Source organism: Pogoniulus pusillus, chromosome 11, assembly GCF_015220805.1.
Source record: "Pogoniulus pusillus isolate bPogPus1 chromosome 11, bPogPus1.pri, whole genome shotgun sequence".
NCBI lineage: Eukaryota > Metazoa > Chordata > Aves > Piciformes > Lybiidae > Pogoniulus > Pogoniulus pusillus.
The window spans coordinates 24,231,260-24,247,479 of record NC_087274.1 but is presented as its reverse complement, the minus strand read 5'-3'; the positions used below and the strand labels follow the sequence as shown (position 1 = coordinate 24,247,479).

Sequence of the window (16,220 nt, the reverse complement as noted above, 5' to 3'; positions counted from 1 at the left end):
TATTTATTTTTGATTCCCCTACCTCAGACTTAACAGCAGTTTTCTAATTAAAAGCAAGCCAGAAATTGACTTGCAACAGGCAAGTATGGGACACAACGCCCCAACAGAACCACTGAATTTGTTATACATAGCAAAACCTCTCAAACAAATGTCATCTGCACATAGGTTCTAAGTTTAAGCTTATTCTGTAAATCCAGAATTTGGTGGAGTAAGTTAAACAAACAAACAAAGACAAGAGGTGTCTCTTTTACAGTATCACAGTATCATCAGGGTTGGAAGAGACCTCACAGATCATCAAGTCCAACCCTTTACCACAATTCTCAAGGCTAGACCATGGCACCAAGTGCCACATCCAATCTTGCCTTGAACAGCCCCAGGGACAGCGACTCCACCACCTCCCCGGGCAGCCCATTCCAGTGTCCAATGACTCTCTCAGTGAAGAACTTTCTCCTCACCTCAAGCCTAAATTTCCCCTGGCGTAGCTTGAGGCTGTGTCCTCTTGTTCTGGTGCTGGCCACCTGAGAGAAGAGAGCAACCTCCTCCTGGCCACAACCACCCCTCAGGTAGTTGTAGACAGCAATAAGGTCACCCCTGAGCCTCCTCTTCTCCAGGCTAAACAATCCCAGCTCCCTCAGCCTCTCCTCGTAGGGCTGTGCTCAAGGCCTCACACCAGCCTCGTCGCCCTTCTCTGGACACGCTCAAGCATCTCAGTGTCCCTCCTAAACTGGGGGGCCCAGAATTGAACACAATACTCAAGGTGAGGTCTAACCAGTGCAGAGTACAGGGGCAGAATGACCTCCCTGCTCCTGCTGACCACACCATTCCTGATGCAGGCCAGGATGCTGCTGGCTCTCTTGGCCACCTGGGCACACTGCTGGCTCATGTTCAGGCGGGTATCAATCAGCACCCCCAGATCCTTCTCTGTCTGGCTGCTCTCCAGCCACTCCAACCCCAGCCTGTATCTCTGCATGGGGTTGTTGTGGCCAAAGTGCATCACCCTGCACTTGGAGCTATTGAACCCCATCCCACTGGACTCTGCCCATCTGTCCAGGCGGTCAAGGTCCCGCTGCAGAGCCCTTCTGTCCTCCAACCCAGCCACATCTGCCCCCAGCTTAGTGTCATCTGCAAACTTGCTGATGACTGATTCCATGCCCTCATCCAGATCATCTATGAAGATGTTAAAGAGGATGGGGCCCAGCACTGATCCCTGAGGGACACTGCTAGTGACTGGCCGCCAGCTGGATGTGGCACCATTCACCACCAGGATGCTTTAAATACTTGGCACTTGAAACGATGGAAAGTACTTCAAGTAATGCACTGCTTTTGGCTGGACCCTGGTTACAAAACAGACCTTGGAGGTCTGAGTGAGTCCTTTTGGAAAACAGCACCTGTATACCCTCTGGTTTTGTTAGCAGAGTCTCTGATCTCAGCACGTTTGTTTCATTGCCAGAGTAAATAAGAAACTACAAACAGAACTTCACAATGAAAGAAAACAATATTTTAAGTTCTAAAGACTTGAAGTGATCACAGCTTGTAAATAAACAAGCTCCACACAGCTACTGCTTTAAATCCACAGTCACCTGTTGGCTGCATTGTTGTTGTTTACACATGGCAGGTTTCTAGTACTTCACTAGAAAGGAAAAAAAGTCTTTCCTGTGAGCAGTGCTAGGCAGCAGTTTATGGCGCAGCCTCTCCCAGAATCACCTATATCTTGTACTAGTATACCCACAATAAGGAAGCCAATGATCAAACAAGAACTGTAAAGTGTTAAGAGTCTTTGGTGCAAAGGTTACCGCCTCCTACTTCTCTAATCTATAACTGGGGTTTTAACCTCTTGCAACTGCCTTTAGAGTCAAGGTCCTTTCATAAGTACCATCAGATTCAGAGACAGCTTACACAAGACCCGTCTAAAAAGCGAACAGTGAAATAGTCTGCCCCTCCTTGCTTCCTGAGCAGAGCATGGATTCTCTGTTAGCAGAAAGTATGGCCCTAACACAACTTACCTGCTGCTTGTGCTTCTCTGTGGCTACTGCATCCCACCAGAGCCGAAAGAATTCCTGCTCCACAGCAATGAACTTGCGCTGCTTTCCTTTCATCAGCTCTTCTACAACAGACGTGTAGACGTTGGCTGCGTACGCGTGCATACTTTCCTGCCAAAACCCCAAACCAGTAGTAAATAAACCTTCGTCAACATCAATCAGGCTGCTCTGAACACACTCCGGGCTTCACAAGAAGAAAAAAATCTCACATTCATTGTGCACTTCTCTGAACACTCAGACTGACTTCTGTTTATAATACAGCTTGTGGGCCCCTTCTGTGCCAGAAGCACAGCCTCCGAGGACCTGATTAGGTAATGGTGTAGTTTCCACTAAGATCTGCAGACAGCAATACAAGCTTCTCTTTTGGTGTACTGGGAACAGCTCATCCTGTCCCTCATTTCTCACCTTATATCAACCATGTCATAAATAATAAGATTTCACACCAATATAGCTTAAAAACCCACTTGAAATGCTTAACTCTTCCTTTTCTGCTCTTCCTATGGTGGCCTGAATGACCAGAATTGTCTCCTCAGAGTGAGCATAACTCTGTGCTTAGGTGTGTGTTGATGGTTCTAGGGCTACTGTGGCCCTAGAAGTCTGAGATCCATTCTGCTTTATGTTTTAGGATACAGTAAAATCAAACTAGCAGAGGACTCCTGGAACCGGTTTGACTGCTGATGTAAAATCATCCAGAACCTGTGCATTTATCCTAAGTGGTTCCTAAAGCAATTCATATTCCACAATGAGGCCTTGAGGTATTTTGGAGATTAAGGCAAGCCAGTCTTTATTCCAACTCAAACTACCCTCCAACTAAGCAGCATAATGTTACTCAATCCTGCAAAGCTGGGAATTGAAAATAATTGTTTTCACAAATCAGGACACTTGCAAGCAACAATAATTTTCTTTCAAATTCATATTGTCTATCAGTAATGAGACAGTCTGCAGCAGTAGGCAGTGACCCAGTATAAATAAACATGTAAGATTTAACTTCTATTTATATAAATTTTACCTGTCTGCCATGACATAAAAGTTTTGTACTGCATTCTAGACAAGGGTAAGGTATCTCTCATACCTATGGCAAGATACTTCAGCAAGATACCACATCTCACATAAGTTATATTATTGCTGTTAGTATTGGATTGCAACAGATTACTTTGAGAGGATAAAAAAAATGGTCTTATTATACATTCAACGCTGGAATTCTCCATCAACACTGTAATTTTCAGCACACAAGGAAGATTGCTGTTCTGACATCATAACTAAGCAAGCCAAAAATGCAAAATGGGTTAGAATTTCACAAGCATTCCACTGAGAGTTAAGTCCAGGTTTCTCCTCAGGACAGAAGTACTTGAAATGGTCTACAGGTAAGCTCTGTGGGGTTTGACTACAGGAATTGTGCATACTTGCAATTCAATAGTAGAGGAATTGGGGCTTTGAGCAAATGCATCTTCTCAAAAACCAAACTAAAATAAAATCAACCACCCAACAAACACACAAACCCCTCCACAACAACAAAAATCCACAAAAAGATAATAACATTTAATATTTAAATTCTCTCAGATAAGATCTGTGACCACTAACCAACCGAAAATAAAAACCAGGTTTGTGTTCTCCTACACAGTTTCTGTAGAGGAGTTTGGGGCATTACTGGAGAAATTCACCAATGTCTCCTAAAAGGGAAGGCAAAATGCAAGGGCAGCAGAGATTCCTTGGTGTGCCATTGCCTTTTTTATTAGTCACTCTTAAACAGCTGATGCCAGTTCACTCAAGCTAGTGAAGTAGCCACAACATCTTTCACATCAGTGAAACTCATAATGATGAGCAAGTCAAGATTTTGACAAATATAAAAGGTACTAATGCTTCACCTGATTTATTTTGCTCCACATCTCATAATACCCAGCAAAAAACACTTTCCTCCTGCACTTCCATGGCACTAGGCTCCAACCCCATCCCTGAGCGCCTGGGATTCTGCTCTCCTCTCCAAGACAGAGGTTTCCTGGGCTTTTGCTTTAGTACCGAGAGAAGCAAAACAGACCACTAATATCTGCTACATAACGAAAGCACACCTCAATGTCTTTCCTGTACTGTGATACCCAGATTTGAACACAGGCACATGCAACCCCCAAATTCACGGGCCCAGCTCCTAATTTAAGCATGCCTCCTCCAAAGCATCATCCGGAGATGCCAAGATACCAGCTGCAGGAGCACATTTCAGACCAGACCGCGGCAGGAGATGCACCTTTATGCGTTTCCTGCGCTTACTCTGAGGCGGGGAGGTGCCGGGGTAGCTCCAGGCGGGACCCGGGCGCCAGATCAACACGACCCCGCGTAGGTTTGCTGGTTTGAGTGCACCCAGGGAGCTGAGCTGCGGCCGGGCAGCGGAGGGGTTCAGCCCCGCCAGCCCACCCCTACCCCAGCGGCCGCGCCGTCACCCCGCCGCGGCCAGCCTGGCTCCGCAGGGCCCCACCTGCACCGTGTAAACCCAGCCGACGTCCATGTGGCTATGGGCGACTACCCAGGCCCGGAGCTCCTCCCGGCCGCTGGCCCGGGGGAGAAGAGGAAGGCTGCAGAGCAGGAGCAGCGAGAGCCGAGCACTCATGGCAGCACCGCAGGCTCCCGCGGCGCTTCCGCGTCCCGCCGCCCCAGCACCGCCTCTCGGCACGGCGGCCGGCCCGGGGCGGGGAGCAGCGGCGGTGGCGCCGCCGCAGGAGCGGCAGAGTGTGGGGCCGCCAGGCTCGCCCGTTAGCGGCAGCGGCGCTGTTAAAAATAACTCGAGCTCCAGCAGTTTGCCTTTAAATGAGCGGATTTTGAGGCACGACTCTGCGCTTCTGAGCTGCTCCGCAGGTATTCACAGACGCTTGGAACAGCTGGGGTTGGAGGGGCCCTTAATGATCCTCTAATGCCATCCTCCTGTAGGGGCACACCTACCAGACCAGGTTGCTCAAAGCATCATGTGTCCTTGAACACACCCAGGCATGAGCCATCCACAGTTTTTCTGGGCACCCTGTTCCAGTGTCTCATGACCCTCACGATGAACCATTTCTTCCAATGTCGAATCTTCAATCTCTTGTGGTTTAAAACTCCACCACTACATTCCCTAATGAAGAATGTCTCCACTGCTTTCCCTGTAGGCTGCCTTTAAGTACTGGAGAGCTGCTATAAGGTGTTACTGGAACCTTCTCCAGGCTGAACAACCTCAGCTCTCTCAGGCTAACTTCACAGGAGAGGTGCTCCAGTCCTCCGCTCATCTTCATTTCCCCTCTCTCAGCCTGCCCAGGTAGACCCAGGTCTTTCTTACGCTAGGCGCCCCAAAGCTGAACAGCATTCCAGGCAGGGATTTGAGATGTCTACAACAGGGGGCAAGAGCCAGTTAAACCCACAGCCCCCAGATGATCCTGGTGGCTCTGATGGTAACTCTGCCCCTGTCTAGAACTAGATTTCTCAGAGAGAAATCAGAGTTCTGCATCGTGGACAACTTTAAATCCTTACCCTTTTTTTTCCTGAGGAAATTGTTTTGAATTGAATGTGAGTTCTTTATTTCAGGGTACAATAGTTCATTACAGGCTATTGTCTGCATCTTTGAAGTTCTGAAGTTGTAGCAAGATTAAATTTCATATGGTTGACCTTCTGATCCCATTTAATTTGTTTTTATGGCTTGTTTTATCACTGCTAGCAAAAGGTGGACCCGTTGTTGCGAACCAAAAAGGTAGACTCTTGTGTCTGTATGAAATCCCTGTGAAAAGGAAAAAAAATCCATCCCATAATTAAAAGTGCTATAGGATAATTAAGTCCAGTCTCCTCTGAAGTTGTCTGCAGTTACATACCGGGCAGAAAGTGGTAAAACTGTGCTATTAAAAGTCAAACCAGATTAAGCTACTTTTGAAGCTTTGAGTCTTTAAAATGCATGGTAGCAAAGCTTGATTACCTTCCTTAGTTCAAGTAACTTACATTCTTTTAGCAAGTTTGCAATCCTGAAATGACAAAAATATACCACACTAAACTCTCAGCTCATCCCCAACAGTGCAGAGTGATGGATGAAGGTGATACTGAGGGGTGACCTCATTCATGTTTATAAAGATGTGAAGGGTGAGTGTCAGGAGGATGGAGCCAGGCTCTACTCAGTGGTGTCCAGTGACAGGACAAGGGGCAATGGGTGCAAACTGGAGCATAGGAGGCTCTGCCTAAACATAAGGAAAATCTTTTCCACTGTGGGAGTGACAGAGCCCTGGAACAGGCTGCCCAGAGACTTGCAGAGTCTCCTTCTCTGGAAACATTCAAAACCCACCTGGATGCGTTCCTACGTGACCTATTCTAGGTGATCCTGCTCTGGCAGGAGGGTTGGACTAGACGACCTTCTGAGGTTCCTTCCAACCCCTAACACTCTGGGATTCAGCATTACTAGTTTCCAAACATAGTTAAACCAGTCATCTCTCTGAAGAAAACAATCACAAATAGATTTAAGAGTGTCCATCTGCAGACTTACACTGGTAAAAGACAAATTCCTACTGGAGTAACTGGCACTTGGCTGTGAATTAACTCATCTCAATATTCAAGATACCTGCAGAAATAAATCACACTGTAAACGTGATTGCATCTGCCCCCTCATTTTGGAAAGAATAAAACAAATGTACTGCATGAGCTGCCAAACTAACATTGGAATGCTAAGTATATGATAATACATTGTTATGAAGAGCAGTCAAGGTCTGTAGGTAATTTGTAGGAGGAGCAAGTATCAGTGCAATCAGCTGGATGAAGCTTTACTTTAATACAGCTCTGTGTCACTCTTTTTTTCCTCAAATCATCAGCTTAAACCTTTCCAGTTCCAAGAAAGCTAGTGCACATCCAGCAAACATATGGCTTAGGGATATATATACACATGCTGTCTAAATGAACTGGTGATTTTTACCTCAGAAGGCATTATGGTCTTTGCAATTTAGATGAAGCTCCCAGGAATGCTTAACTGTTGGCATTTTGCTTTGTTTCTAAAAGCAGCTGAGAATGTTTGCAGAATGTTATTTCCATGTTAAACCTGTTTCTTTCGGAAAGTTAAATTGACCTCCTTATTCTTTCACAAAGACCACAGTGTGGCATTGTCCTGGATGCAGTGGCGAAGAATATAAATATTTGAACATTGAAATCGGACCAAACTGCCCACAGTTAACACACCTAAAAGTGTTGAGAGGGTCTTCACTTGCTGCAAAAAGGGACAAATATATCAAGTAGAATTTGTGGTGAAAATAATGCTCCCCATGGTTTCTCAAATAGTAAACAGCTAGATGGAGACAGCAGTGTAATTCTGCCATGACAGCTGCCTGCACTGGTATTTTATCCTCTTGTTGGCTCCTAATCTCTTGGTATGGCTTGATTGTAGTCTTCCTGTATTATTTCTTAAGCTTTCCTCATTTGCCTGTGTTTGCTGTCTTTGACACAAGCTGTGCTATATGTGGGCCTCAGACACTGTCACCTCAGAAAGACAGGATATGTAGATAGGATGCTGCCAGCTATACACTAAACAGTCACAGTTGTGTTAAGTATTGAGAAAGCCACCTGGTGAATGGAGTAATTAATGTACCTTTGCATTTCCCCTTTGTTGTGTGTTTGGGGCAGATATCTATAAGAATAAAGGCATTTTTTACTGTAAGTTCTCTCTATTTGACTGTTTCAGCACTTGAAGATTTGCCATTCCCCTAAAGGTTTTCTGGTGGAGGCAAAGGTCACTGCAGAGCACTTGAGCTCACTCTGTTGCAGGCTTGCCTTCTTACTTTCCTCTCTTGGACACTATCAACAGTTTGTGGATTCAGAGGGGTCTGTAGACCAGATGAAAACCACTCTCCAGCCTTACAGTGATTTCAGTGCACATTCACAGCCTTTACCTGCAAGATAGCTTAAATGGCCAAGGGATGCTAACAGGTCTGAGGTGAACGTCATGAGGAAAACTGAGCTGCCGGTGCTTGGTGTGACATCGAGGTGCCTGCCCTATGCCCGCTCATACCTATTAAGGCTGCAGCAGGGCCGGCGGTGCCGGGTGCGGCGGGTCCTGGCGAGGCTGCGCCGCCTCCGCAGGGAGCTCCGGGCGGAGCCTCCCCTCCTTCCCGTCCTCCCTCCCCCGGCTCCCTCAGCGCCCCGAGGCAGCGCCGGCTGCCTGCGCCGCTTGCTCCGCTGGGAGAAGGAGGAGGCGCCCCGAGCCACCGGCGCTGGGAGCAAAGCAAATAACTGTTCAGAGCACTGGCCGCTTTTCGGAGGGCAGCACCCATGTCCCACAAGCAGGGTATCTGGAAACGCTCTCCTTCCCCTGGTCCTCCCTGGTTCCCGCTCATCCCTCCGTTCCGTCCTCTGCCCTCTCCATCTCTCCTTCCTACTCCGTCTCTGCTTCTCCTTTCCGCAGCTCTCTCCCCCATCTCCCTTCTTCAGCCCTCTCCCGCTGGCCCTGGGTGCCCCGGACTGACTCTGCCTTTCCTCCCTGCCCAGTTGGCGGCCCTCCCGGCGAGAGCGCGGTTGACTGGTGCCTCTACCAGCTCAATGGAGCAGCTGAGTTTGAGGTCTCTGAAGGTGAGTACGGGGGTGCTGAGGTAGGGTGCATCCCCTCGACCACTGCCCAAGCTGACAGCATGCAGAGAAACGTGGCTCGCAGGCAGAAGAGTGGCAGTGGCAGAACATGGCAGCTGCTTGTGGCAGCTGGGGCAGTGAAGGTGATGCAGTGGGCCCAGGTTAGCAGGGGTGGCAGGGGGGTGCCACCAGTGCTTTGCATGTGCTGGATCTTGCGTTAGTGTCTTGGATGGTTTTGTTTTGGGTTTTTTTTTTTGGAAAAAAATGGCTTTTGCAGCTAGCAGCCTAGTGGTTTTCTGCACCATCCCTCTCTGGCCTTCGCGTAGGTGCGAGGGAGGCTGCAGAGTACCTGCTGGAAAGTTTTCTGGCCTCCTCCCTGCAACTTTGAAGAGAGAAGTGACCTGGAAGGTTTTATTTGTAAATATTCTGTGGTCAGGAAGGGAAGAGCCTTTAGGTGCCTGGGCAAGAAAGCCTCCTCTCCGTCTCTGAATCATGTATGAAGTTGAAAATGCAGACTATTTAGAGTTAAGTGCCTACCTGTATTTTTCTAGGGTGCCAGAAGTGGAATGCGCAGTGCCAGCGAACATGTTGGAGTGTGTGTTTTCAGTGAGTTAGGTGGAGCTACGACCTCGTCTCAGTGTTTTGGTCTGTTGCTGTTACACGTTTCTGAGAGAAGTGCATTTACTGTTTGCAAGGGCTTAAAATGCATCACAAGTTTGGCTGGACTGAAAAACTTTCCAGGACTGATGGAAATGAGGCACTGTGATGGATTTGCTTCGGGTTGCACTTTAGGGAAAGCTTTTCAGTAATGAAGCACTAGAATATACAGGGTAGGCAGACAATGAAATCTCACTCACTCCAGGTGTTTAAGGTTTGTTTTCACAAATACAGCTTAAAGTAATAAAGCTACAGGTCTTGCTTTGGGGCAGGCTATCTGTTTTGGTCTCTCTTACCTTTATTATTTTTAATTCTGTGGAATGTGTAGTTTTGTGCTATGTCTTGTGTTTTGGTGCTTATAAAAGTGATTTAAACTGCAGTGTACTAAGCTACAGCTTGACCTGGGCTTTGGTTTAAAGTTTATTTTTCCCCTCTTGCAGTTGTTCCATGCTGGGTATATTTCAAGGCATATTTAATAGTGTTTGTAATTACACACACTTGCATACTAAAGCGTTTCTCAAAGTATGTTGTGATTTTATGCCTACAGGATGTTTATTTTTTTGGTGAAACTGCGTATCAAACCAGATGTGATGACGATAGGTGGGGGTGGAAATTACATCCGTGTGAGGGAATGTAATGAATGAGTGACAGCATTTCATAGGCATCATATAATGTTGAAAACAAGCTTTAGGTTGGCATTTACTTTCATTTCAATATTTGAATGAGTAGAATATGCTTCTTAACTTTATTTGTCTGGGTGAATACCAGTCTTTCAGCACTGCTTTATGACTATATTATTTTCTTCTCAACAGGTGTTTTATTCCTTTGAATAAAAGGACATAATTTTAGAAATTAGCTTTCTAACCTTGATTTCCCTTCTCTTTACCCTGCAATTTATGGATGCCCAGCTTTACTCCATGACTTCAGTGGAAAACTTAGGTGTTTTCTTTACTCAGCGTGGGAATATGTGAAATTCAGAGGGTGGGAAACAGGCTGAAGCACTGTAATTCGGTCACAAATCATAATCAAAGTCATCCTCAGATTAGAAGTCCTGTTCATATTAATAGGATTATATATAAACATGACATGCATTTTGCATATTGTGTAGTAAATACCACTGATGTTTAGGAAGACATACAGCAAGATAATTCTTATGCTTCACACAAGGGAGGAGAAACATTTTAAAGGAAGGACCACTGTGGCAGGTGGCTTGGTCTCTTCTGCATGTCAGTGTTTTGGGTAAAGTCTAAACATTTTGCTTGGTTGAAGTTTGTTTCTAAAACAATGTCAGTTACACAAAGCTAAATCCTTGATTCTATGATTTACAGTGTTTAGTGACTTCTTTTCTTTTGCAGTTCTTTCTATTTGTCAGAAAGGCCACAACTGTTGTAATTGCAACTGCATTTGTCCTGTGGACAGGACAAATCTATATTAAATATTACTATGTGTTTATCTGGATATGTATCTGTATAGATAAACATTTACATATTCATGCTTGAAGTTCTCTGAGTCCTCTGGGCACCTCTTGCTGCTTTTGCTATTGAATGCATGCCATGGCCCCATGGTGCTCTTGTTAGACTTCAGAATTGTGGTCTGTAACATTTCTTTCTTGAACTAAGAAAAAAATTATGCTTTTTCTAAAATTAGATGTGTTAGATGAAAAACATTCATTTACATAACAGAAAAGCAAAGCTGCATATTTGAAATGCAAGGAAAAATAGAGCATAGTAAGTAAAACATCTCAAAGCCAAGATAATCATGTTTGATTTAGTCTCGTTGCCTTGAAACAAAACTCTGCTTCAGATATTGCTACTTCTGTAGTTAATGTCCAATGCAAAATATTTTTTATTCATGCTCAAGATCTGAAAGTGCTTTGCTCACATTAAGTGCAGCCTCACAAAAGGTGTATGGAGAATAATATTAGAATATCCATTTACAGAATGAAAGCAAAATGAAATATAAAAGTTATGGATGTGATTTCTATAGAAACAATGTCAGCTATTAAAGACTTAGGACTTGGAACATCTGAAAAGTCAAATCTTGTACTGTTTGCCCAAACTATGTAGTGGACTCTTAACAGGACTGTTTACTCGAGACCCGTCGCTTTAAGTTCCAAAACACATTAGATTCTTGCAAACTTACTGTGAGTTAAATATGTTTAACATATTTTATGCTGTAAATTCTAAGTGGGCATTATATTAGTCCAGATATCTTTACATCTGGTAATGATTATATGAAAAGATTGAGTAAAAAAAATCATACTTTTAGCTTTCACTCTTAAAGTTGGCTCATCAGAGACTTACTTGGAACTGGTTTACTGTGTGAATTCTCTTTTCATCCATTTTGTAACTTTATCCTTTAGAGTGGCTGAAAGCCCTGTTAACATTAGTGCCTTGTGAATTGTGATGTGAACTTTCCTGTTACTTCCCTTACTCTGCTCTGATAATACCTTGTATTTCTGAGTAGTCTGAGGAGATTAATTGAGTAGATAAAATGGGGAAGATACTGTCCTGTGGTAAAGGTACATTTGAATAATGCACATTTTGAAGGAACCAGAAAATGCCAGAGCTGATGAAAGCAAATTTAATCAGTCAGGTTTACCTCCAATAGCTGTTTGTTTGCTGTAGTTTTCAAGCAAAGACAATAAATCTGGATTTGGTTTGGTACTGTCTTTTCCATTATTACAGGAATTCCATGGAAAGCAATGTAATTGCACGAGCTTACAACTGAAGTAATGTCCTTGTGAGTCAGTCGTGCCATCATTAGTGAGGTCTAATTAAATAGGAAGGCTCCATCTGTAGAAGCTTTCTCATCTCAGTTGTTTTTTGACTGAACCAAGCAGATGATTTTTCCTTGGTCTGCTGGACAAAAGGCATGGTAGCAGTGCCTTTCTTAATACTTCATGGGTTGCCAATATTTTTTTTTGGGGTATGATCACGAGTGGATGTCGTATTTCTGTGAGACCTTAGTTGAATGGATGTGCTTTGCAGTTCTGAGCTCCCAGTTATCCAATCTGGAGATTTAGTGTGGTGCATCCTGCAATTTTGGGTTTCTTCAAAGGAAGCTGAGTTGCTTGGAAGGCACTGGTGTACCTCTCGTCTCTCCCCAGCAAACTTCTAGGATGGTACCTGTTTGCACACAGCGCTGCAGGGTGTCTCAAAGGCCTTGTGTGCACCTTGGTATACCCTCTCATCCATGTTTGTGGATGATACTGCTTTTCCAGTTCTACTTCATGCAACCTTGTTTATACATTCAGTAACTCCCTGTATTTAACTTATATTACAGGTACTTGTGTTGCAGTTTGGTTGGCTCTCAGTGATGTCTGGGAAATGCTGCAGTATGGGAAAGGGCTCCTGACTGAAAAATGTTATCATATCTTGCTCCCATTATGGAATTTATAGAAGGCTGTGTAAGACCAAATCCAGTAAATGTCTCTTTACAAGAAAACCTGGGTATTTGATTATACTTCTATTTGTGGCTGCACAATCTGATGTTGTTTCAACATAAAAAGTTCAGCATGGCAGGCAAAAAGGAAGGATTAAGGTAGATTAAAATTATATTTATTCATATGATAGATTTGCATCTAGTGGTACTTATCTACAAGAGTAGTCCATTTGGTAATACTTTTATCTGTTGTTCATGGAGTCTTCGTTCAGACCTGACAAGAGTTTTGTAAGCTTACTATAAAAAAAGACTTGTGGATGACAACAAAACACTGAAAAGTATATGTACTTGTTAGGAAAAGTTGAGTGGCTTATTTACATTTCTCATTTGTTGCTTCCTAATTTTGTGTTTTGCTTAAGAGTGAGTTTATCTTTCCTGGAATGAATTAAATAAGTATATTCAGATGATTTAATTGCAATGATTTATAAAATCCTTGCTTTCACCAAGTTTCTGTTGTAACTTAATATCGGTGCGCGAGTGTGTTTTCACCTTTGAACATACCTGACTGGAGATGATAGCTCTTTTTCTGTAACCTGAGAAGTGGTGTTGCTGTTTAGATGAAGTCTGGGAAAAAAAGAGTAAGCTTTTTTATTTTAACCTGATTTTCAGATGTTCGTGCCCTTTTCGAGGACTCCGCTCGATTTCTCTCACGTGGTGTACTTGTTTAGCTGATTCACTGTCTCTTTGATGCCAGGACTTGCAGCCTTCATCGTCTTGAATTCCAGGATGTGTTCTTCAGCAATTGCCTTTTTACTCTCTAATCTCCCACTGATCCTTTCTTTTTTCTTCCAATCTGCCCTTCTAATGCCTTTACTTAGGTACTCCATTGGGTTTTCTCATTTCTGTAGGTTTCCTCAGCTTTGGTTTCACTTTCCCGTTGTCCTCTGTAACTCTTCTCTCTGCTAAGGGAATTGTGGGGGGGTCTTACCCTGTTGACTGTCGCAGAATCTGGCAAGGAGGTGTCACCTCTGTGTCACTGGAAGCCTGCCATTTGCAGCAGGTGCCTGCACAGCAAATATGAGCTCTTTCCCCTCTGTCTCTCACTATTTCCAGGTCTACAAGGCTTACCATTTTATATGATCCATTCAGTTCCATCCAAATAACTCCTGGCAATTTTGGTTTTATCCATGCTTGAATGATCAGAATTTCCTTGGGTGTTTCAGTTGGCCGCATCCTTTGAGATGCACTTGGTATACATATCATGAAAGATGAAATAGTGCTGCTGTGTGCCTGATTATGCAGGTATTAGCAAGTCAAAAATCATGTTTTCAAGTTATCTAGTCCAGAATGTAACAGGGACAGTTTTTATGCTTCTTCTTTGTCATTAAATACGCAATATATGTTGTGATTTTGTTATCAATAGCAACACTGATGAAGCAAACAGTGATTTCATCTGGGCCACAAATTTGCCATTTAGACTAATTTTTGTCTTTAAGTCAAGCATTATCATTCAGCTTGAATAGTGATGGATGATTTAAAGTGTGTAGAATTGCCTGTGGTTCCAGCTGAGATGCAGAAAAATCACCAGGTCTTCACAAAGCCCCCTCTTCCATTATAGGTCAAGTGAGAAAGCTAGGGTTTCTTTGCGGAGCTGAATTTTATATAGGGATAGGGAGTACTCATTTTCTGATCTTTCCAATTCTGGTTTATAAATGTGTGAAAAAATTGCCCTAGCTGTCTTGGAGAATGTCGGAATAGCTGATGTGCAGAAAAGGCTTTTCCTACTGTGTCATTTTTTTCCCTGTCAAAGCTTAAAAAAAAAAAAAATTCTAAGAAGATAAGATTCTGTTTTAAGAACTGCAACCCAGAAGCTCAACTCCTACAAATATGAGTTCAGGAGTCCTATTGCAAGCCATATGGGTGAGAAAGTGACCTGGTGTTGATATTTATCAGTTCTTTTCTGTGAAGTGCAGAGAGATTTACAGCACTCAGGCAGTGTCTTTTCTTTTCATATTTGTACTGTCTGATGAAAAAATTCCAAAATGATTGAAAACTATTCAGAGGTTTCAACGACCTTTCTCTCCTAGTATGCTACTCAGATACAAACTGTTTATTCAAAGTAATGGTCAGTAGCTCTCGTCTTGTAAGTCTGTGTGTGATCCCTTAATGATATATGACCAAACCTTACAACAGGGAAAGGTGTTACTAGCCACATTCTGCATCTTGCCATTGAAGTTGGATTGCCATTGTTTGGTGGTCCAGAAGAGGGAGCTACCTCATAAATTTATAGCAGTTTGGAACTTAACAAAATCTTCAAAAGCCCTCATGGATCTTTATTTATTTGTTTGTTAGTTTTGGAAGACTTAAGATGGAACTTTGACGTGATGCCCTTTTTTGTCACTCAGTTCATAGCATGCTCATTTTAACGGACATTCTTGTCTTAGTTCACAGAATCACAGCAACATTCAAGTTGGAAAAGACCCTCAGGACCACCAAGTTGAACTGATCTCCCCACTCTACAAAGTTCCCTAAACTATATCCCCAAGCTTCATGTGCAAACGACCTTTAAACACAGCCAGGGTTAGTGACTCAATCACCTCCCCCAGCAACTCATTCCAATGCTGGGCCACTCTTTCTATGATTTTTTTCCCCCTAATATCTAGTCTAAACCTACCCAGTTGCAGCTTAAGGCCATTCCCTCTTGTTCTGTCACTCTTCACCTGTGAGAAGAGGCTGGCACCAGCCTCTTCACAACATCCTTTTAGGTAGCTGTAGACAGTGATGAGGTCTCCCCGCAGCCTCCTCTTTTTCAAACTGTTTAATTATTCAGTTTCCTTCAGTTTTTAGTAACCAGTTCAGTGTTTACCTTTAAAAATAGTTTGTGTAATGCCCTTCAGCCTTTGGCTGTTGTGTTAGCAGTCCCTTTTATTTAATCTGATGAATCTTTTTAAACATTGCTGTTTTAGACTAGCAGTTCGTAGATGGTTTCTGTAGTGTGCAGGAAGAACTGTGTTGTGGAGGAACTTCTTTACAGTGAAGGTGATGGAGCACTGGGACAGGTTACCCAGTGAGATTGTGGAGTCTCCTTCTCTAAGGACAGTCAAAACCTGTCTGGATGCATTCCTGTGCGGACTGCCCTAGGTGATCCTGCTTTGGCAGTGGGCTTGAACTCGATGATCTTTGGAGGTCCTTTCCAACCTCTAAGGTTCTGTGATTCTGATTGTGTAATTTTAGCAAAATGTTCAGAAGTATGGTGTCAGGGGCAGTGCTGTTACTTTACTTTGAACCATTTTGGCACTATGGTGCCAAAATGATGTATTCAATTCAGGGGCAACTATGTCTGAATTCAACCAGAATTCATGGATTTGATGGTCTGTTCATTCAAAAGGGGGCTGCAAGACTACTTAGCATTGATGCATTGTTAGTGTTGTGCCTTTCAATTTCAAACATGGACCATAACTACTAGTATTTAGTGAGTCTTCTTGGAACTCTGAAATGAAAATAGCCCATAATTTCCTTGGGAGATAGAAGTTGCATTAATATTTCTTCTCTTCATACCTAGAATACCTATGTAACAGAATTAAAGATGCAAAG

The 16,220-nt window shown here is 43.6% G+C and overlaps 2 protein-coding genes across 3 annotated transcripts in view; one reads left to right on the top strand and one right to left on the bottom strand.

The window, feature by feature from the left end:
* Nucleotides 1-4,792, bottom strand: part of MAN2B2 (mannosidase alpha class 2B member 2) — a 30,702-nt gene extending 25,910 nt beyond the window's left edge. Inside the window, exons 1-2 of the mRNA XM_064151504.1 lie at nt 4,507-4,792; nt 2,004-2,150 (exon numbers count right to left, since the gene is read on the bottom strand). Of these exons, the coding sequence (XP_064007574.1) occupies nt 2,004-2,150; nt 4,507-4,638 (279 nt within the window). The 5' untranslated portion in view covers nt 4,639-4,792. The remainder of the gene's footprint in view (nt 1-2,003; nt 2,151-4,506) is intronic.
* Nucleotides 4,793-8,142: 3,350 nt separating this feature from the next.
* PPP2R2C (protein phosphatase 2 regulatory subunit Bgamma) overlaps nt 8,143-16,220 on the top strand; it is a 161,199-nt gene continuing 153,121 nt past the window's right edge. The window contains exons 1-2 of one of the 2 annotated variants that reach the window (XM_064151496.1): nt 8,143-8,307; nt 8,508-8,588. In XM_064151496.1, coding sequence (XP_064007566.1) covers nt 8,292-8,307; nt 8,508-8,588 — 97 coding nt within the window. In that variant the 5' untranslated portion in view covers nt 8,143-8,291. Of the gene's footprint in view, nt 8,308-8,507; nt 8,589-16,220 lie in introns of those variants that run through there. The other variant, XM_064151499.1, reaches the window with a different exon arrangement.